The sequence below is a fragment of the Nerophis ophidion genome, linkage group LG06 (genome assembly GCF_033978795.1).
Source record: "Nerophis ophidion isolate RoL-2023_Sa linkage group LG06, RoL_Noph_v1.0, whole genome shotgun sequence".
NCBI lineage: Eukaryota > Metazoa > Chordata > Actinopteri > Syngnathiformes > Syngnathidae > Nerophis > Nerophis ophidion.
In genome coordinates this window covers 56,304,527-56,327,616 of record NC_084616.1, presented here as the reverse complement: position 1 = coordinate 56,327,616, position 23,090 = coordinate 56,304,527, and the positions used below count along the sequence as shown (strand labels likewise).

The window sequence follows — 23,090 nt, the reverse complement described above, 5'->3', positions numbered from 1 at the left end:
GCTTGTTTTTATACTTTGTGTACTTATTTTCTGCCTCTGTAGTTTTTTGTGTTATAAATTATCCATATAATGTATTCTTCTTATTACAAGCATTTTTTAATAATTTTGTCATCCATAGTTGATTGTTCTTCTCTTTCCAACTACGGAGTTGTTTCCATGGATAATGTTTGTCATAAAGCACTAAGAAAATGTTTGAAAATTTACCATATGCTTCATCAACATCATTTTCATTGTACCCATTGTCCCAATTCTGCTTTTCTAGCTAATATTTTTAAAGCAATCAACCTCTTCTCTGTGCATAGTCTTTATAACATACATTATTTTAGCCATTTTTCACCTCTTGTATTTTACATCTTTGATTGTGAAAACTGGCAGATGATCATTCACGTCGGTTATAAGGAGACCACTTAATGATAATAATAATAGATTTTATTTGTAAAAAATCACTTTACATTGAGTAAACAACCTCAAAGTGCTACAGTGTATTAAAAAAAATATATAAAAAGATTATAAAAAAAAAAAAAAATAGAACAGTCAAATAGCTGGAACTAGTATGCATATATCCAAAAAAGGCTTTTTAAAAAAGAAGGGTTTTTAAGCCTTTTTTAAAAGCATACACAGTCTGTGGTGCCCTCACGTGGTTAGGGAGAGTGTTCCACAGACTGGGAGTAGCGGAGCAGAAAGCCCGGTCTCCCATTGTTTGTAGCTTTGTCCTCGGAGGTTAGAGGAGGTTTTCCTGTCTGGAGCGGAGGCGTCGTGTGGAGGATTTGGGGGTGAGTAGTTCTTTGAGGTAGAGGGGGGATATTTCCATGAAGGAACTGGTGGGTTATTAGGGAAACTTTGTATTCAATCCTGGGTGGAACAGGAAGCCAGTGAAGGGATGTGAGAATTGGTGTGACATGGTCATATTTCCGCACTCTCATCAAGATCCGAGCAGTTCTATTCTGTATGTATTGCAGTTTCTGGATGTTCTTGTTGGGGATCCCGACAAGAAGTGAGTTGCAGTAGTCTAGCCTGGAGGAGACAAATGCGTGGACGAGCCTCTCGACTTCAGAGTGAGTGAGGGGCGGAGTTTAGCAATATTACTGAGATGGTAGAAGGAGGACTTGCACAGTTGTTTTATTTGAGCCTCAAAGGTCAAGTGAGGGTCCATTCTAACATCCAGATTAGTGACTGAGGATGAGAGGTGAATGTCGTGGCCGGAGAAGGTGATGCTGGTGATGGTGTATGACTTGAAGTGTTATTATCAAATTAATTAGTAAAAATATTATCAATAAATGTGGCACAGTGTCCTGTGATTCGGCGTGGCTTTGTGAATATATGATATATACTGATGCTGTACATTGTATCAATGAAGTCAATGGACTTTTGCTTGTTAGAGTTCAATAAGTCAATATTGAAGTCAACACATAAGAAAATAATTTTTTGACCAATGTCAATCTAATTGGCCTTGACCCAGTCTTCAAATGTGTCAATACTTAACTTAGGATGATCTATATGTACAACTGATAATATGTTTTTTTCTTGTTTTCCTGACATATTTCAATGGTTTGTCAAGCCTGGACTGTGGTTATTTTTGCTTCTTCGATGCAGAGAGGATACGGGACGAGCCAAACGAGAGTGTAAGTACATGGATTTTTTGAATACTAAAAACAAAAATAATCGAACTAAGGGCGCTTACAAAGAGGTACAAAACTTGGCTACAAAAATACAAACAGGAAAACAAAACACCTGCTCGATGGCATGAAAGACGATAAACTATAAACTTAAACTTGCACTGTGGCAGAACTATGAACAACAAAACAAAAACACTTACTGAGACCGAAACAAGGGGCATGGATAGCAGGGTGCGTAGCAGGTAATCGTGAAGGCATGAAGCAGAATGCAAAAATCCCAGACTGATGGACAGAAAGTAAAATCCTTAAATAGTAGCAGTGGTAATGAGAAACAGGTGTGAGAGGCTGATGATCGGGGCGTGACTAGGGGAAACTAATGAGTAGCTAAACAAACCAGGAAGTGAAAAGACAGAACCAAATGTCCAAAAAACCAAACCAAACATGACCAAAACAAAACATGATCCATAGGTGTAACATGGTTATACATTCTAAGACATTATCTATAGCAAATTACATGTTTTACCACTTTGTAATTCAGGTTCTTCATCACATATACCGCTAGTCCTCCTCTGTTTTTGTTAGTTCTGTTGATATAATTTAGCTCATATCCTTCCGGATCATCAATTCATGTCTCTGCGACAGTGATCACTTTGAAGTGTTTGTTGAATTGTTCCCAAAAAAATTTACATGTAGTAATTATGGCAAAGTCCGCCTCACTTTTGCCTCACTTAGGCGGGGTGGGCGTTTCCGCAGGCTGGATAGAAAAACACGAATAATTGAAACATGCATAATTTCAAGTTTGTAAAAAAATGCCTAGGTGCAAATGGGAAAATAGGTGCCCATATGATTTAATGCCTGTAATTCTTGTAACAATGATATCTTGTGTATCTATAATGCCACTCTGGACACATTTGCATGATCAAATTTGATATTAGCTCTAAAAAGTACCTATTTGTACACTCTGCAGCTGTACAGTATAATGCTCTACCACACCGTTGACATTTTTTTCTATCCTCAGGCATTTGGCAAAGCACATAATCTTCTTAGTGTAAGAACAATTCGAAGCGTTTCTACAACACATAATTCAAATTGGACTTGCTTATTAGGCTTAATGCTTTGCGTTTGCTGTGGGAGTGAAACTCAAATCGGTATAATGCTTGGGATTCTTGGTGAGGAACTAAATAAAACAACACAGCACTTGCCAATCCCACCAAATTTCAAGACATTGTTTAGAAAAATGTTGTACGGGTTTAACTTTTTTTATGCACACGGTAAATGAAAATCTTTATCCATCCATCCATTTTCTACCGCTTATTCCCTTTTGGGGTCGCGGGGGGCGCTGGCGCCTATCTCAGCTACAATCGGGCGGAAGGCGGGGTACACCCTGGACAAGTCGCCACTTCATCGCAGGGCCAACACAGATAGACAGACAACATTCACACTCACATTCACACACTAGGGCCAATTTAGTGTTGCCAATCAACCTATCCCCAGGTGCATGTCTTTGGAGGTGGGAGGAAGCCGGAGTACCCGGGGGGAACCCACGCATTCACGGGGAGAACATGCAAACCCCACACAGAAAGATCCCGAGCCTGGAATTGAACCCAAGACTGCAGGACCTTCGTATTGTGAGGCAGACGCACTAACCCCTCTGCCACCGTGAAAATCTTTAATATAGCATAAAATGACATCAGGCATCATCTGCAGGTAATTCAGCAAAGTCAATTAATAAGTTAGTCATGTAGCATGACCTAATATTAAAACCTAAAATTAAAACTACGTCCGATTTTGTTCAGAATCAATTTTCAATTCTACCCGATTCTTAATTCACAACAATTTTCACAATATACAGTAGCATTTCGTATAAAAACTGTAATAAAACCTTTTTAAAGCAGGTTAAAGGTTAAAATATCTTCTCTTTTTAGCACGCCTAGGGTGCGCTCTGGGGCAGGGTGCTGGTGTTGTGATTTTGCTTCTGGAATGATCCAGATACAAAGAATGCATATTGCAACATATTAAAAACAGTGCCAGCAGACACCAAAACAAATCAATTGAGTTTGTTTTAATCAACCACATAAGGTATACAGCAACTATAAAATTATAAAACAATATTGCCAAATTGACAATATGTCTAACATATTCATTTCTCACAGTCTAAATATTTTGTCACCCTCATCATACTTGCCAACCCTCCCGGATTTTCCGGGAGACTCCCGAAATTCAGCGCCTCTCCCGAAACCTCCCAGGACAAATTTTCTCCCGAAAATCTCCAGAAATTCAGGCGGAGATGGATGCCACGCCCCCTCCAGCTCCATGCGGACCTGAGTGACGTGTCGAAAGCCTGTTTTCACGTCCGCTTTCCCACTATATAAACAGCGAGCCTGCCCAATGACGTTCTAACTGTAGAATGATCGAGGGCGAGTTCTTCGTTTTTTATGTGAGTTTATTGTTAGGGAGTTTCATTAACGTCCTCCCAGTGCGGTAACAACACACAACAACAGCAGTCACATTTTCGTCTACCGTAAAGCAGTTCGTCTGCCGTAAACAGCCATGTTGTGACACTCTTAAACAGGACAATACTGCCATCTACTGTACATGCAAATGTGACAATAGCATCTACGGCTTATAGAGAGTGCAGAAGAACGAGGATGATACAGTCACTGCGATGACGAGTAAGAGGAAGAAATACGCTTGTAAGTTCCAAGCCGCAGCTGCGATTGGACCTGGATAGCCTCCGGGAAGAAGTAGTGGACTACCAATTGCTTGACAGTAAAGATCTTCCTCAGGAAGCAAAGATTGACCTGTTTTGGGCCGTACTAGGGAGAGATGGACGATTCCAGACTCTAGTGCATTCGATGAAAGCACTTTTGTGCGTGCCACACAGCAATGCATCATCAGAGAGGGTGTTCACCATGGTTAGAAAAATAGTGACAGAGAATAGAGCAAGGATGGACAATTCAACCCTTAACTCAAAAATTTGTAGATGAGTGTTATGTGTGTGTATATGTGTAAATAAATAAACACTGAAATTCAAGTATTTCTCTCATATATATGCATATATATATATATATATATATATATGTATATATATATATATGTAGCTAGAATTCACTGAAAGTCAGGTATTTCATATATATATATATATATATATATGCTACTTGGTGAATTCTAGTTATATACTCCTTCCCTCTTAACCACGCCCCCAACCACGACGCCTCCCCACCCCCACCCCCACCACGCCCCCGCCCCACCTCCCGAAATCGGAGGTCTCAAGGTTGGCATGTATGACCCTCATGGATGGAGGATTATCTCTCCGTCGTCCGTCTTTGCACGACGATCGTCTCCTTTCTCACAGCCATTTCTGTCTAACTGTGCCAGTTTGCATGCAGATTCCAGACATGTTAAATACGATGCAAAACAAAGGTCGCATGACAGTTATAGTCTTGATAAATCACTTGTTCATATACTTGCATCACTTCCCAGTCTGAAAGGCATTTTAATAATCAGCATATATTCTACATTTAAATGAATACAGACATGCTAAATAATTTTTTTTCCTGTATTTTACTCATTTAAGAGATGCAGTCCTCTGCACACGACCTTAGTAGAGCAGCTTTGCGTGTGCTATGAAGTTTGCACGTGTTTCAATACACACACACACCTTTAGTAGATCAGGCCCTTAGTGTTGACTGTCAGAGGAGAAGGCGACCTCCTTCATGTCGGTTGCAAGCAAAATATAAACATACTGTGAACAAGTGAGGAGTTTAATTACAACAACTGCAGGATGGGATATATTAGCGGGGCCCCGATCAAAGTGAACAAAAACCTTCCTGGCCACCTTGCTGCAGTGCATGGATCTACACTTTAGCTGCTTGTTTGTTGATGTAAAGATGAGCTGTGAGCCATATATTGATATGTGAAGGAAGCATATGTGAAGCCTTCAGTAATAAGATGGTACTTTTCCAACACTTATAGAAACCATCAGAATGGGATGAATCAGGGCCCCACATTATGCTGGCAAATAAGCACAACTTATCACTATGAATAACCAGCAAACATTATTCCTTATGTACTCCCATGCAAATCCAAGACATGTTTTACCCACTCAAAGGTCAGTGAAAGTAGAAAAATGTATGGACATGTTGTGTGAGGCTAGCCAGAGAGTTTACCAACCAAGCGCTTCCACCCCATGCCGGAGACCGTTTCCATTCTTGCTCTGCGCCGGACACCCAGCACAAACTTACAACAACAGACCATGACCTTTGACCTTTACCAACTCAATGGCCTTTAACCCCTTGACCTATTTCCCATCTGTCATTGAAAAGCCCTTGGATGTATCTCTGACCTAATCAGGGATGGCATGCGGCATTTTCTGGGATCCTAATTGATGCACAACATCCACACACAACACAACCAGGGGACCATGTTCCACCTGTTGTGTACTTTGGTACACTATCATGTCATAGCTAGTCTTGTGCTTGTGACAAACATGTATAATCCTGCGCTAGTCCTTTGTGACATGAAGCTTTGCAGATGTACATCAAAGGCCTACTGAAATTAGATTTTCTTATTTAAACAGGGATAGCAGGTCCATTCTATGTGTCATACTTGATCATTTCGCGATATTGCCATATTTTTGCTGAAAGGATTTAGTAGAGAACATCGACGATAAAGTTCGCAACTTTTGGTTGCTAAAAGAAAGGCCCTTCCTTTACCGGAAGTCACAGATGATGATGTCACCCGTTGAGGGCTCCTTAGATCCTCACATTGTTTTTAATGGGAGCCTCCAACAAATAGAGCTATTCGGACTGAGAAAACGACAATTTCCCCATTAATTTGAGCGAGGATGAAAGATTCGTGTTTGAGGATATTTATAGCGACGGACTAGAAAAAAAAAATAAAAATCAAGTAAAAAAAAAAAACGCGACGGCATTGGGACTGATTCAGATGTTTTTAGACACATTTACTAGGATAATTCTGGGAAATCCCTTATCTTTCTAATGTGTTGCTAGTGTTTTAGTGAGTTTAACAGTACCTGATAGTCGGAAGGGTGTATCCAGTGTCTTGAGGCCAGTGTCTGATGGAAGTCGACGGCAGCATTATGGACGGCACAAGCTCAGCTGATCTCCGGTAAGTGGAACATTTTTACCACAATTTTCTCACCGAAAACTGTTGGTTGACATTTAGTCGGATCCATGTTCGCTTGACCGCTCTGATCCATAGTAAAGCTTCACCTCTGGGAATTTTAAACAAGGAATCACCGTGTGTTTGTGAAGTGAAGTGAATTATATTTATATAGCGCTTTTTCCCTCAAGTGACTCAAAGCGCTTTACATAGGGAAACCCAATATCTAAGTTACATTTAAATCAGTGTGGGTGGCACTGGGAGCAGGTGGGTAAAGTGTCTTGCCCAAGGACACAACAGCAGTGACTCGGATGGCGGAAACGGGGATCGAACCTGCAATCCACAAGTTGCTAGCACGGCCGCTCTACCAAACGAGCTATACCGCCTGTGTGGCTAAAGGCTAAAGCTTCCCAACTCCATCTTTCTACTTTGACTCCTCCAATATTAATTGAACAAATTGCAAAAGATTCAGCAACACAGATGTCCAGAATACTGTGTAATTATGCGGTTAATGCAGACGAATTTTAGCTGTGTGTGTGCGCAGCGCTAATACGTCATCATTCCGCAACGTTTTCAACAAGAAACTCCCGGGAAATTTAAAATTGCAATTTAGTAAACTAAAAAGGCTGTATTGGCATGTGTTGCAATGTAAATATTTCATCATTGATATATAAACTATCAAACTATCAACTGGGTAGTAGTGGGTTTCAGTAGGCCTTTAAATTCACTATTAATGCTGTTGTCCTGCAACACGTTTTTGGAATACATTTTGCAGGGTTTTTACATTAAAAGTAACAAGCTACAGCTATTTACCAGAATACACATATGCAAGAAATGTATTCATTCACATTTGAGTTATTCCCCTATATACAAATAGATGAGTTTTCTAAATGTCTCAACCCAGTGACTCTTCAGCTTGACAGCGACAGAGTTCATATATTTTTGGAGTTGTTCTACTGTGTCCTTGCGGTCTAACTATGGCCAAGGTAGGTCAGTAGTTCTTTAATAAAGGCTATAATTAGACGCGTCACTATCACCTACTGACTAATATATAGCAACAAGACTATATTTACACATGTGTTCCGCCCGATTGTAGCTGAGATAGGCGCCAGCGCCCCCCGCGACCCCAAAAGGGAATAAGCGGTAGAAAGTGGATGGATGGTGGATGGATAACATTCTTGGTAGCCTTTTGTGGAACAAATAAAAAGAGCACAATGGTCACTGAAATAACTAAAAAAGAAACAACCTAATACTTAAATAGCAAATACTGGATTGTTTCAAAATGAATATTGAAAAGCAACAAGACAAATCTGGAGCTTTTTTTGCAAGCCAGCTCCATGACTCTATTGACTGACGGTCAGCATTGCAGCACTAATACGAGGAGCTTCTATATTTGATGGATGCCACAAAAAAATCTGTTTAATTTAGCTAAGATCTGCTTGTGCTGGACAGGAAGTCATGCACAAACACAACATGAATTATCCGTTTTAATTTTGAAATAGAATACTCAAGTGTTCGAGCCCGATCGTATTTTTTCACTTTGAAACATCTTGACGGACGGGAAGGGACACTAAGTCAAATTGTCAAAAGTTTTTCAGATGTAATTTCATCTTGTTGATGTTGATGTGACTGTTTTATTCTTGCTTGCTACAAAAAAAAAGTTGTAATCGAGGCAAAACTGTCGTCTTTGTTGTCGTTCAGTACCTGTTAATAATGGCAGGACCGAGAATAAACTGTTTGTGGTTCGCCTTCTTACAACTTCACTTACCACGTGACTGCGCACAGTTTAGCAGGATCTCTGACAAGTCTGCGCTATTTCGCTGCACGACGGAGCCGCAACAGAACGGCGGTGGGGTTTGGCGGACTGTTTATGACGGTGTTGTTCTGAAGCGGCCGCGTATGCTTAAAATGATCATCCATCCATCCCTCCATCCATTTCCTACCGCTTGTCCCTTTTGGAGTCGCTGGGGGTGCTGGAGCCTATCTCAGCTGCATTCGGGCAGAAGGCGGTGTACACCCTGGACAAGTCACCATCTCATCGCAGGGCCAACACAGATAGACAGACAACATTCACACACTAGGGCCAATTTAGTGTTGCCAATCGTCCTATCCCCAGGTGCATGTCTTTGGAGGTGGGTGAGAAGAAGCCGGAGTACCCGGTGGGAACCCACGCAGTCACGGGGAGAACATGCAAACGCCACACAGAAATATCCCGAGCCCGGGATTGAACCCAGGACTACTCAGGACCTTCGTAATGTGAGGCAGATGCACTAACCCCTCTTCAACCGTGCTGCCATGATCAAAATATGTAAATATCAAATGTTATTATACATATTTATATATTTACTTACATTATGTATATACAACCCTAATGGAAGTGTTTGGATGTTTTTTTAAGGGCTTCACAGGCAGAATTGAGCAACTCCCTATATTAATTCAATATTTATAATGCATTAAAAAAAGAAAAACACATGTGTTCTTGTCTTACATAAGGATTGTAAAAGATAGACATACATAACATAACAGTATCATGTTAGACACGTTGGACATCCATTGCTTTCGGTCCCCTAGAGGGGGGTCGCAGTTGCCCACATATGTGGTCCTCTCCAAGGTTCTCATAGTCCTCATTGTCACCGACGTCCCACTGGGTGTGAGTTTTCCTTGCCCTTATGTGGGCCTATCGAGGATGTCGTAGTGGTTTGTGCAGCCCTTTGAGACACTAGTGATTTAGGGCTATATAAATGAACATTGATTGATTGATTGATAGACAACGATTTAAAAGAGTGCAGTTCCCATTTGATGTACATGTACTGTACAAGCTGCATACATGACCATGAACTTAAAAACATTGTTTTATTTGATGACTTTCTTGCTTTTCTCCACACGTTTTGCACACGGCGCCAACGCATATTGGTGAGTAGTACCACAGATCTCCAGAGTCCTCCACCCTCTACTCCGTATCAACCAGTGGTGTACCGTCAGGGCCAAAGAGGCCTTCTCTGCTGGACTAACATAACCAGAAATAATGATCAGAATTAAAGATGAAATTAATGTTTTAGGTTATGTTTCCTAAATATCTAAAAGTATTCATCTTCTCTTCATGTCATATTACGATCCTTCCAGCGCTGTTGTTTTTAGGTTAGAGTTCTTATCCAATCAGAATTCAGATAGCTTATGTTGCCATGATGTACCAAATCTGCCCGAGGCCTTCAGAATAAACATTGCACTGTAAGTGAACGGGCACATACAGTTGATAGACAGTTGCGATAGCCAATCAGATCACGAGTTGTTGTCAGAAAGGCCTTCTAGATGGCCTCTCGTTGACCGTGACATTTACGCGCCCTGTGATTGGATACTTACCGGGATCCTTAGCGGATTAATTTGAGAACACACATAGTTGAAAGACAGTTGCGATAGCCAATCAGATCACAAGTTGTTGACAGTAGCCTATCCAAGTAGCCTGATGTTAACAAGACTGTGATTGTCATTCCAAAGTGAGTATCTATTCACAAGTTTCAATTTAGCAAAAAGTGTTGCGCCGTAACCAGACCGGGATAGCACAGAAGGAGAACAAAACGTTGATTAAGTGGCAGATATATATTTGCAAGGCCATTTTCAAAAATGATATTTGAAGAGAAATTACATCTTGTGAGACAATGTCCGCAACCCCGGAAGCTAGCCCAGCTGTTCTGGCGATGAAATGGGGAAATGCTTGCCATTTCCACTCGTATAAGCCGACTAAAGGGGTACCACTGACTTATACGGCGTCAAACAGGTCCTACTTATTGTGAGTTCAATTATAAAAATGTTTCATTTTTAATATGTTTTTGCAATTTTAATTTTGACAGTACCACATAAGATATGTTTAAATTGCTGATGCATTTGAATTTAATTATAAATGCGCCAGAAAATAACCTGTTTTGTATACTGTTGATGTGCTTCAATGCACAGTAGGCCGTAAATGCGTTCCTGTAGAGTATTTCTCCAGCAATGGTCATGCGGTGACATCAATTATGGTATTTTGAGAGATAATCTTTGAAGTCGGATATCACTGAAGGCCTCTGTGGGAAACGCACGGCCCGCCACTGGCATCAGCCATGCCTCGATATTGTTCCTTGAGGAAATTGTGATGTTTCCGTGTTTAAGTCTGCCCCCTCCATGTCATTACCGTGTTCAAACCATGTGGGTCTGGGAGGAAAAACGTGATTGGCAGATTATAGCGGTGTTGAAGGAGAACTGCACTTTTTGGGGAATTCTGACAATCATTTACGATCTTTATGAAAGAGAACAACACGTATGTTTTTATTTTCACGGCAGACTTGGTAACAGAAAATGAAGACAACTATTTATGGACAAATAAGGATTCACAACCTTATCTTTTTAACCTGAACCTGAGGATGAACGGCTGCTTATAGAAGCCAGCACGAAGAGAGAGTGAAACATTGTGAGGTCGGCTTGACTTGACTGTAAATACGGGGCTTGAAGCCAAGCTACGCCGACAGAAATGTAGTGCTTACCCTAAATCATCCATCCATCCATCCATCCATCTTCTTTTGCTTATCCGAGGTCGTGTCACGGGGGCAACAGCCTAAGCAGGGAAGCCAAGACTTCTCTCTCCCCAGCCACTTCGTCCAGCTCTTCCCAGGTCAGCCGGGAGACATAGTCTTCCCAACGTGTCCTGGGTCTTCCCCGTGGCCTCCTACCAGTCGGACGTGCCCTAAACACCTCCCTAGGGAGGCATTCGAGTGGCATCCTGACCAGATGCCCGAACCACCTCATCTGGCCCCTCTCTATGTGGAGGAGCAGCAGCTTTACTTTGAGCTACCCCCGGATAGCAGAGCGTGGCAGAGGAAACTCATTTGGGCCGCTTGTACCCGTGATCTTGTCCTTTCAGTCATAACCCAAAGCTTTGACCAAAGGTGAGGATGGGAGCGTAGATTGACCGGTAAATTGAGAGCTTTGCCTTCCGGCTCAGCTCCTTCTTCACCTCAACGGATCAATACAGCGTCCGCATTACTGAAAGCACTAAAAATTGAACATGTCTAATTTATACCTGGTCCACACGGTTTAAGGGGTTCTTTTTGGATAAGTGACAGATGACCAGGGTTTGTGTTTGGTTTTCGTAGCACGGCAAATTGTCTCACCGCCATTTACCATCATCCAATGTGTAAACACCACTTTACGTGCGCAACCCAAGGGTCCCTGGTTCAATCTCCACCTAGTACCAACCTTGTCATGTCCATTGTGTCCTGAGCAAGACACTTCACCCTTGTTTGTTGGATTACTTGTTGTTGTTGATTTTTTTTTTACGTAATATGCCCATTCCAGAAATAAATGCAGAATAGACTAAAGAAAGTTGGGACTAAATCAACTGTGCTCTCTTGTGGGTGTGGGATGTTGGGGAATCTTATTTTGTAAGAGGTGAGTGGAAATGGCAGACTCGGGCAGTATTTTGTGACAGTTTGAGTGAAGCAGCAGGTAGCTAGGGAGCTGTCCAAAGCCATAACAGCTCCCAGGGGAAGTCAAGCAAAAGAGACAGGAAAGGGGAGGAAAAAAAATGAAAGCCCTGCAGGCCAAACATCAGCTATCTCTATCCAGAAATAACATATATCACGGTTCTGTTTCAGATCACAGCTTCATGACTTTCAAAAACGAGGGTTTGTTATTCCTTTCTGCTCATGTGCTGTGACCGCCAACAACACATCAGGCCGGAATGTTACATTTATGACACATCTCTGATCAGAAACAGAACATCCTTTGCTTCATTTTATTGATGCAAGAGATGTAAGGCAGGTCAAAAGATGTTATTGATTGGCGATCACCAGTCCCTTCTGGCAATGGGCGCCCAGCTGTTCCGCTAAGTCTTCTAATGGAGCTCCTTTTTCCACTGCACAAACAATCAATACTCTTGCCATCACATCATGCACCAAAAAGAGCAAACCAAGCTTTTCTTTTCAGAGCCCATTATGTCATTCTTCTTTTGTAAAAATATCGAACCTAAACTACAGATGGTTTAAGGCAGTGGTTCTCAACCTTTTTTCAGTGATGTACCCCCTGTGATTTTTTTTTAAATTCTAGTACCCCCTAATCAGAGCAAAGCATATTTGGTTGAAAACAAGAAATAAAGAAGTAAAATACGGCACTATGTCATCAGTTTCTGATTTATTAAATTGTGTAACAGTGCAAAAATATCGCTCATTTGTAGTGGTCTTTCTTGAACTATTTGAAAAAAAAGACATACAAATAACTAAAAACTTGTTGAAAAATAAACAAGTGATTCAATTATAAAAAAAATGATTTCTACACATATAAGTAAACATCAACTTAAAGTGCCCTCTTTGGGGATTGTAATAGAGATCCATCTGGATTCATGAACTTAATTCTAAAAATTTCTTCACAAAAAAAGAAATCTTTAACATGAATATTTATGGAACATGTCCACAAAAAATCTAGCTGTCAACACTGAATGTTGCATTGTTGCATTTCTATTCACAGTTTATGAACTTACATTCATATTTTGTTGAAGTATTATTCAATAAAGTTATTTAAAAGGATTTTTGAATTGTTGCTATTTTTAGAATATTTAAAAAAATCTCACGTACCCCTTGGCATACCTTCAAGTACCCCCAAGGGTACACGTACCCCCATTTGGGAACCACTGGTTTAAGGTATGACCCTAAAAAAAGGGTCAGAAACAAGGGTCAATTACAAAGCTGATACCCTAACTCAGTGGTTCTCAACCTTTTTTCAGTGATGTCCCCCCTGTGAACATTGTCTTAATTCAAGTACCTCCTAATCAGAGCAAAGCATTTTTGGTTAAAAAAAAGAGATAAAGAAGTAAATTACAGCACTACGTCATCAGTTTCTGATTTATTAAATTGTATAACAGTGCAAAATATTGCTCATTTGTAGTGATCTTTCTTAAACTATTTGGGAAAAAAGATATAAAAATAACTAAAAACTTTTTCAAAAATAAACAAGCGATTAAATTATGAATAAATATTTCTACACATAGAAGTAATAATCAACTCAAAGTGCCCTCTTTGGGGATTGTAATAGAGATCCATCTGGATTCATGAACTTAATTCTAAACATTTCTTCACACAAAAATAAATCTTTAACATCAATATTTATGGAACATGTCCACAAAAAATCTAGCTGTCAACACTGAATATTGCATTGTTGTATTTCTTTTCACAGTTTATGAACTCAAATTTATATTTTGTTGAAGTATTATTCAATAAATACATTTATAAAGGATTTTTGCTATTTCTTAGAATATTTAAAAAAAATCTCACGTACCCCTTTGCATACCTTCAAGTACCCCCATTTGAGAACCACTGGTTTAAGGTATGACCCTCAAAAAAGGGTCAGAAACAAGGGTCTATTACAAAGCTGATGCCCTAACTAAAAGCATGTCAAAGTCACCTGTTGGAGCCGGGGTCCATTTGGCAACTCAAGATATGTAGAATAGTGGATGAAAATGAAGGAGATCCAAAGGAGAGCACTTACTTGTGGCGAGTCATAGGCTTGTTTGGGGCATACTGGGGGTTGATTCCAGCTTTGTACATGTTGTATCTGTGTCCATAGAAAGGGTTGACATGGCCTCCATAGAAAGTTCCTTTGCTTTCCACTGCAGACAGCAACACTCCCAAGAAAAAGAATGGCGCAAGCGCCCGGTGCAGCTGGGCTGTCATTGTTTTTCTTGCTTTAAAATTAATCCCACAGATGAGGAAAATGATGCTGGCTGCAGAGGAAATGAGGACTGGTGAGTGGAAGCTGTGGGCTCCTCAGGGTGCCGTGCTGAAGTTCTTCACAACGAGTGCAGTCTTGTCTTCTTCAGAGGGCCCTGAAGGAGACATGGAGTCCAAACAGCTGTAGCATCAGCAGCATCTCGCACGGGTCGCCTTCAGCTCGCACACTAACCACACTCTGCACACATACTGTAGGACTTAGGGGAGACTCGGCTCGAGAGGGAGGGGGCAGAAGAACAACACAAAAGGTGTGCTGAAGGAGAGAGATAGTGAGGGTGCCTCCAAAAAATACATCAGTTCCACACACGTGTGTGTGTGTGTGTGTGTGTTTGGGGGGGGGGGGGGGGGGGGGGGGGGGGGACCAGCTGTCTAGGTTCAACCCTCTTCTGCACTGCACTGCATGAATGAGAATGTGTGCCAGTGTGTGTGCGTGTGTGTGTGTGTGTGTGTGTGTGTGTGTGTGTGTGTGTGTGTGTGTAGGGGGTGCAAGCAGTGTCTGAAGGGGGAAGGCAGACAGACTCGATTTACATATCCAACCCCCAAGTCCAGCCTGTAGCAAAAGGGGGACAAATGATGCTGTTTGTCCTGCACTGTGAGTTTAATTCACAAATTATATTTGTTTACCTTCTCTTTGACTTATGCCCATCTACTGCTGTCACTTTTGCCAAGTCCGAGTGCACACCGCCATGTGCAGGGCTGCAGAGGAACACAGTGAAGAACACAATGGACCTCCTGCTTGCCTCACAGTTTTGACAATTAAATAAATAAATAAATGGGTTGTACTTGTATAGCACTTTTCTACCTTCAATGTACTCAAAGCGCTTTGACACTACTTCCACATTTACCCATTCACACACACATTCACACACTGATGGAGGGAGCTGCCATGCAAGGCGCCAACCAGCAACCATCAGGAGCAAGGGTGAAGTATCTTGCTCAGGACACAACGGACATGACGAGGTTGGTACTAGGTGGGATTTGAACCAGGGACCCTCGGGTTGCGCACGGCCACTCTCCCACTGCGCCACGCCGTCCCGAATTCAAGTCCCTGCCTCTGGTAAACGACTGCATGGCCTGAAATCTTTTGATTATTTAATTTTATAGCTCTCTATGTGTAAACAGGACAATCTTTAATTAAAAAAACATAAAAACATGTCGAAATGGTATTATTTAACGCCTATTAGCTTTACTAGTATGACCTAGTCTGTACTGAAAATTATTCATCCGTTTTTTTAGCTCCTTTCAATCGGTATTTCTATATTAAACCACTATATTACATAAAAATGATTTTAACACACATTTAATATGGAGCGGGGGAGTGGTAAAATATTAAATATTCAAATATTGAACGAACAATGGCTATAGATTGGTTTAAGCCTGTTGTAATTATTTGGTAGCTGGTGTAAAACGAAGGAGTTCAATTCCGGGCTCGGGGTCTTTCTGTGTGGAGTTTGCATGTTCTCCCCGTGACTGCGTGGGTTCCCTTCGGGTACTCTGGCTTCCTCCCACCTCCAAAGACATGCACCTGGGAATAGGTTGATTCTCAACACTAAATTGGCCCTAGTGTGTGAATGTGAGTGTGAATGTTGTCCGTCTATCTGTGTTGGCCCTGTGATGAGGTGGCGACTCCGCCCGAATGCAGCTGAGATAGGCTCCAGCACCCCCCGTAACCCCAAAAAGGGACAAGCGGTAGAAAATGGATGGATGGATGGCCTAAAATAAGGGCTATAATTGCTGAGAGTTCGTAGCTTGGAGTTACATTATTTATATATACGTTTGTATGTCCCATCATGCCTTGAAGTAAACATTTTCATGTGGTTGACAGCCTTGAGTGTCTCAGGATATCCATTAATCTCTGTGCCATGTCTGTCGTAGCATCGCCGGTAAAATGTGCGGACCAAACAAAGGACTTTCGCATCTCTTGACACTGAAGCAACTTAAATCCGTCGATTGGTAAGTGTTTGTTTGGCATTAAATTTGGATGGAGGGAAAGGCTGGATGCAAATATAGCTACAAATGAGGCATAACGATGCAATATGTACATACGGCAAGCCTAAATAGCATGTTAGCATCGATTAGCATGTCGTGCTAATCGATGCACATTCTACATAAATCAACTTGAATCAGTCCCTGATCATGTTGTTACACCCTCCGACAATACACCGACGAGGCATTATGTCTCCAAGGTACCGGAAAACAGTCGAAAAAACGGAAAATAACAGAGCTGATTTGACTTGCTGCGTGTAATGCGTTTGAGAAAATGGCGTTGACTACCTAGGTGACGTCACGTTTTGACGTCATCGCTCCGAGAGCAAATAATAGAAAGGCGTTTAATTCGCCAAAATTCATCCATTTAGAGTTCGGAAATCGGTTAAAAAATTATATGGTCAGATACAAATACAGATTAAAAAGTGGCCACCAGAGGGGGCACCTTTGTGGGTACTATTGGTACAGAAAACAATGACAATGACTGGGTAAAAAACATTTGCACGGTTGGTAGAGTGGCCGTGCCAGCAACTTGAGGGTCGCAGGTCCGATTCCCGCTTGTGCCATCCTAGTCATTGCCGTTGTGTCCTTGGGCAAGACACTTTACCCACCTGCTCCCAGTGCCACCCACACTGGTTTAAATGTAATTTAGATATTGGGTGTCACTGTGTAAAGCGCTTTGAGTCACTTGAGAAAAGCGCTATATAAATATAATTCACTTCACTTCACTTTGCTGCAACATCAAGGTATATATTGACGCTTACATAGGTCTGGTGATAATGTTCCCCTTTAAAATACACACGTACTGTTAAAAAGCAACATATCTTCTTGTGGGGAAGGCAGCTTTCATGCAGACAGAAGGTCTCCTGAAATATTTTTAACTGGAAAATGAAGGATGAGTTACAATGAAGTAAGGTCTTTACCAGCCGCAGTTGTGATGTTTCAATTCAAATGCAGTATTTCTGCATATGTCCCTCGTTAATTGTGACCATAAGTGTATCTTCCCCACATTTCATTGGCCCGTACTGGAGCTTTATCCTACGGCTGAGTGCCTCAATCACTACTGAGAAGACTCTGGTTCCAATTGACGTCACTGCCTCATTATGGCCTGAGTCTTTTGCCAGGATATCTGGCGTCTTTTGTGCACAGTGGCAAAAGAGGCTGTCCACGTTCTAAAACGTGTTTAAGGATAGAATATTGTAAAAATGGTATAGAGTTATGCAGAACAAAAGGAAGACAGTAAGAATACATTGTTCAATAGCTTTGCTTGAAGTAAACAAACAAACAAACAAAAAACTCTGAAAGAGTGACAACCTTGTGTCTGAAATGGCTTATTTGTTTGAACAGTTGGTTTGCTGGGTCTTTCCCACCTGTGTGTGGACTGCACTCAGTGTAACCTGCTCTATTTACCCTCCATTTACTGGTCAGTGGGAAAGAAAAACACAGCATCAAAGGACGTAAGTGGGGAAGCTTTCAAAAGCTGCCTTGCTCTGGAAAATCCAAAATACCCTTGAAAACTTTACAATATCCTCTCTTGTGAAGTGATCTAAGAAAATATATATTTCAAGTATTAAAAAAAAATCTGATTAGGGTTGTCAATCATTCTTTGAAAAACGCAATTAATCAATAACGTTTATTTGACCAAGTAAAAACTCACTGAGATTAAAATATTTTCCAAGCGTGACCTGGCCAAGAGCGCAGCAAGACCAAGTTACAGAAATATAGTACATATAAAAAGAACAAAAACAGCAGCACTCACACACCACAATTAAAAAATAAATGACTTACATATACAGTTTTAACATAAAAACATGAAACGTCAAAACAATGTTTCAGTAAAACAACTTAAAGTACAGGCAGCATGGTGGGAGAGGGGTTAGTGTGCCTGCCTCACAATACGAAGGTCCTGAGTTGTCCTGGGTTCAATTCCGGGCTCGGGATCTTTCTGTGTGGAGTTTGCATGTTCTCCCCGTGAATGCGTGGGTTCCCTCCGGGTACTCCAGCTTTCTCCCACCTCCAAAGACATGCACCTGGGGATAGGTTGATTGGCAACACTAAATTGGCCCTAGTGTGTGAATGTGAGCGTGAATGTTGTCTCTCTATCTGTGTTGGCCTTGCGATGAGATGGCGACTTGTCCAGGGTGTACTCCACCTTCCGCCCGATTGTAGCTGCGATAGGCACCAGTGCCCCCCGCAACCCCAAAGGGAATAAGCGGTGGAAAATGGATGGATGGATGGATGGAACTTAAAGGGAACATTATCACAATTTCAAAAGGGTTAAAAACAATAAAAATCAGTTCCAAGTGGCTTGTTGTATTTTTTGAAGTTTTTTTTTAATTTTACCGGTCCCGGAATATCCCTAAAAAAAGCTTTAAAGTGCCCTATTTTCGCTCTCTCGAAGCCACTGTTCATTTTCCTGTGACGTCACACAGTGCTGCCAATGTAAACAAACAATGGCGAATAGCACAGCAAGATATAGCGACATTAGCTTGGATTCAGACTCGGATTTCAGCGGTTTAAGCGATTCAACAGATTACGCATGTATTGAAACGGATGGTTGGATTATGAAAGTATTGAAGAAGAAACTGAAGCTATTGAGCGAATAGCTATTGACGCTATTCATAGCCATAGCATGGCCGAATAGCTGCGTTAGCATCGCCGGTAAAATGTGCAGACCAAACGATCAGGACTTTCGCATCTTGTGACACTGGAGCAACTTAAATCCGTCGATTGGTAAGTGTTTTTTTCGCATTAAATGTGGGTGGAAGGAAACGTAATATAGTTTCAAATGTACATACAGCTATAGCCTAAATAGCATGTTAGCGTCGATTAGCTGGGAGTCTTGCCGCGACCAAATATGTCTGATTAGCACATAAGTCAACAACATTAACAAAATTCACCTTTGTGATTTTGTTGACTTCACCGTTGCAAATGCATCTGCAGGTTATCCATGCATCTCTGTGCCATGTCTGTCTTAGCATCGCCGGTAAAATGTACAGACACTCCAGCACATTCGATTGGGTCTGGCGGCAGATTTCTTGCCACTTTCGCATCTTTGGGCCAGTGGTGCAACTTGAATCCCTCCCTGTTAGTGTTGTTACACCCTCCGACAACACACCGACGAGGCATGATGTCTCCAAGGTTCCAAAAAAATAGTCAAAAAAATGGAAACTAACAGAGCTGAGACCCTGTGTTTGTAATGTGTTTGAAAAAATGAAAATGGCGGCTTTCTTACCTAGGCAACGTCACGTTCTGACGTCATCGCTTCAAGAGAGCTAAACAGAAAGGCGTTCAATCGGCCAAAATTCACCCATTTAGAGTTCGGATATCGGTTGAAAAAATATATGGTCTTCTTTCTGCAACATCAAGGTATACATTGACGCTTACATAGGTCTGGTGATAATGTTCCCCTTTAAAGTACAATGCCCAATTGAAACAGTTCCTCAGTCCTTTAAAATGGCCCGAAATTCCCCCAAAGTGATCAGCTCAGGTAACATCAGATCATTTTGTAAGTTATTCCATGACCACAGAGCAACATACCTGAAAGCTTTTTTTTCCAAGATTTTTGTTGGCTCTAGGAAAAAACATGCACAGTATGTCTTTTGACCTTAAAGCTATAGCGACTGGACTCTCTACACATAAAAGAACACCAATGAGGGGGAACCATACCAAGAAATGATTTATATATAAAACACAACCGAGACAATCTGTATACTTATAAAGATCAACAGTTTGCCTGAATCATCTCATATTTACATTTATCAAACATATTACAGTAACGTCGTTCCACACCTCTGGGGGGAAGTGGGTAGAAACACGGCAAACGGCTAAAGCTTAACCATTTTTATTTTAACAATCTATAAGGTCAATAATATAATCTGCTCCTCTTTCTCACCCCTTTTTAACTGCTTTTCCTTCAAGTATTAATTACATTTAGGTATTGTTGCATTTGAAGAGATTGTATTGTTGATAATAGAGGTATTTCTTATCAATTTTCATTATAGTCGGTTTTATTTCTATTGGTATTTTTGTTGCGCCACTCATTATCATTTATGTGTTATTACTATCTACTTCATTAACTGGTTCTTTGTTATAATTTTTGGTATCATATTTGTACATATCATATTTACTGCTGTTGTTCTGCTGTTGTTGTTTCTTTTATTGTTGTCTCACTCCGTCTTATCCCCCTTGTGTCCACAATTTCGCCCTCTGACTTTTTTTTTTAATCTTCTTTGTTAATCTTTTTTATATCTCCTCCTACTCCGGTCCGTCAGAGCCAAACATAAATGTATCCATTTCATAAAGTCAAATACAACACAATAAAAGTATCCCACAATTCTCATTTGTAAAGCAATTATGTACAGAAGATATGGGCATCCACATCAAAAATGTGATGTTCCTGTTAAAAAAAATTTAAAAAGAAGGGAAAAAAAGACCTAAACCTGCATATCTTATCAAAATCTGGTTGAAGTAAAAGATTACAAACACGTTTGTGTATGGATTATCAGTCATCTGGTCTGTGAACGGCTTCCTGCCGCCATCGTGTGGGTTGCATGGATCATTGATGGAGGACATCGCTTTGCAAAGGTTTGACTCTTTATTTTTGCAAACAAAGTCGCTCGCAGTGTCAGTCGGTCGGTCTTTCAGTGCCTCCTTCTCTGCTCGCGTCGGTCTCCTTTTCAGTCGCCCATCTTGCTGTGTTGGTCTTTGTCGCTCCGTGGCTCTCCGTGGTTCTCGCTTGTCTGATCGCTTGTCTTGTCTTTCGTCTGGTTGTTCGTCTCTCTCCTTCTAGCTCTGCCCCGATTGCTCCTCCTTCTCCCCTTTTATACAGCAGGAGAAGATGCACAGATTGAGAACAGGTATGTGTTTTACGCACCTGGCTCCGATTGCTGCAGCGTCGCTCAAGGCGCGCCCCGCCTCTCCGCTCCGCCGCACTCTCCGCCTCCTGGCCGCCATCTTGAGTAGGACCACGGTTTGTCCTACCCTGCTGTTGGCCCGTCGGCTCCGCCTCTCCACATGGTCATCTACCAGTAATCCCAAAAAAATTTAATTGATGCAAAAGGACTCTTTTAAATTGTAGTACAGCTGCCTACATTCAGGTTTTGTGGATAATATGAACTCCTCTCACACAAATAAAAAAGGCAAAACAATCAGGTTGACCAGCCCTATAAGGTGTCCCCTTTTTTCAGGGAGTTAGCAACCCTACATCCGTTTCATCTAAATCCACGTATGTCAAAAATTACTGGATTACCTTTAATCTGATGCCATTCATTTCTTCATATTTTCCCCGCATTAATTCAAGCTCGCATGCCTGGCGTTCAGCCGAGATGGATATCTATGTCTTGAATGCATTCTGACGTTGCAGACCACAAGTTTGCAGAGCACTATGCACTATTTCTAAAGTTGTGTCAATTGTGGAAAGCAGATGTGTTTCAGCATTTTATTATGGAAATGAGCGGCATGTAACTTTGAAATTTACAGTATGTATTTCACAGTCTGCTGTCCAGATGCTGTCCAGATGGGAAGCAACTGTATAGCCATATTGATTCTATCAGTGAACAAGCAATTGAACAGGATTGTATTTTGAATGGTTTATTAAAGACCTACAATCTAATCTTTTTGCCAATACGAGCATGTTGTAGAAAACTACCTTCATCACTTCCTCTTGATGAATTCCTTACATGTGGAGCATGTGGTTAGCAGTCGACCTCACAGCCAGGTGCACCTGGGTTTAATTCAAAGCTTGGTCTTTGCAAATGTTTGTTTGTATGTCGAAAGTGTCTTTTATCTAGACCCTAAAATGTTGCCATCATCTGAAATGAATGAATGAAAGGAGCCAAAGTTGGCCCTTTTTTTTTCTTACAACCTAGTGTGTGAAGAGTACATGAATTATTGACCTAACCCCTCCATGACCCTTCATTGTGTTCGGAGTCATCTGTGGGATTTTTAGACATGACACTACTGTTGGAATTTAGGTGCAGGACAACACATGTAACCGTGATTGTGAGACACATGTTGACCTTACAGTGGAAGGTGGCTTTATCAGGTTAATACAAAGCTCTAGACAAAGTTTTTTAGTCACTTCCAAGTAACCACCTGGTGTGTAAATATCAAGGTCATGTGACTATTGATGGGTACCAAAACTCGGTGTCTCAATGGCACCGGTGCCAACATAAACATTTTAATCAAATCCCCCCCCCAAAAAAGTAGATATTAGTGCCTAATGTTGTTCAATTTAATCTTCCTTTCTAAGCTGCAACCTTATCGTGGTAGAGGAGTTTGATCCTAGGAGCTATGTTGGCTTCTAGGGACCCTTCTTGTGAGGGACCCAACAAAGAGCAGCTCAAATCTGTGGAGGGGGTCCGGTCCGATGACCATGGATGAAGTACTGGCTGTCCAGAGTCGAGACCCAGGATGGACCGCTCGTCGGGACCCAGGATGGACCGCTCGCCTGTGTATTGGTTGGGGACATCTCTACGCTGCTGATCCGCCTCCGCTTGAGATGGTTTCCTGTGGACGGGATTCTCGCTGCTGTCTTGGATCCGCTTTGAACTGAACTCTGGCGGCTGTGTTGGAGCCACTATGGATTGAACTTTCACAGTATCAATCA

General features: G+C 41.4%; 1 protein-coding gene across 2 annotated transcripts in view; it reads right to left on the bottom strand.

The window, feature by feature from the left end:
- The window catches only part of LOC133554997 (EMILIN-3), a 43,591-nt gene extending 28,781 nt beyond the window's left edge, over positions 1–14,810 (bottom strand). Inside the window, exons 1-2 of one of the 2 annotated variants that reach the window (XM_061904377.1) lie at positions 14,253–14,367; positions 13,343–13,416 (exon numbers count right to left, since the gene is read on the bottom strand). Coding sequence is in view for 1 of the 2 variants with exons in the window: in XM_061904376.1 (XP_061760360.1) it covers positions 14,253–14,437 (185 nt within the window). In the remaining variant the exon portion in view is untranslated. Of the gene's footprint in view, positions 1–13,342; positions 13,417–14,252 lie in introns of both variants that reach the window. The other variant, XM_061904376.1, reaches the window with a different exon arrangement.
- Positions 14,811–23,090: the final 8,280 nt, after the last annotated feature.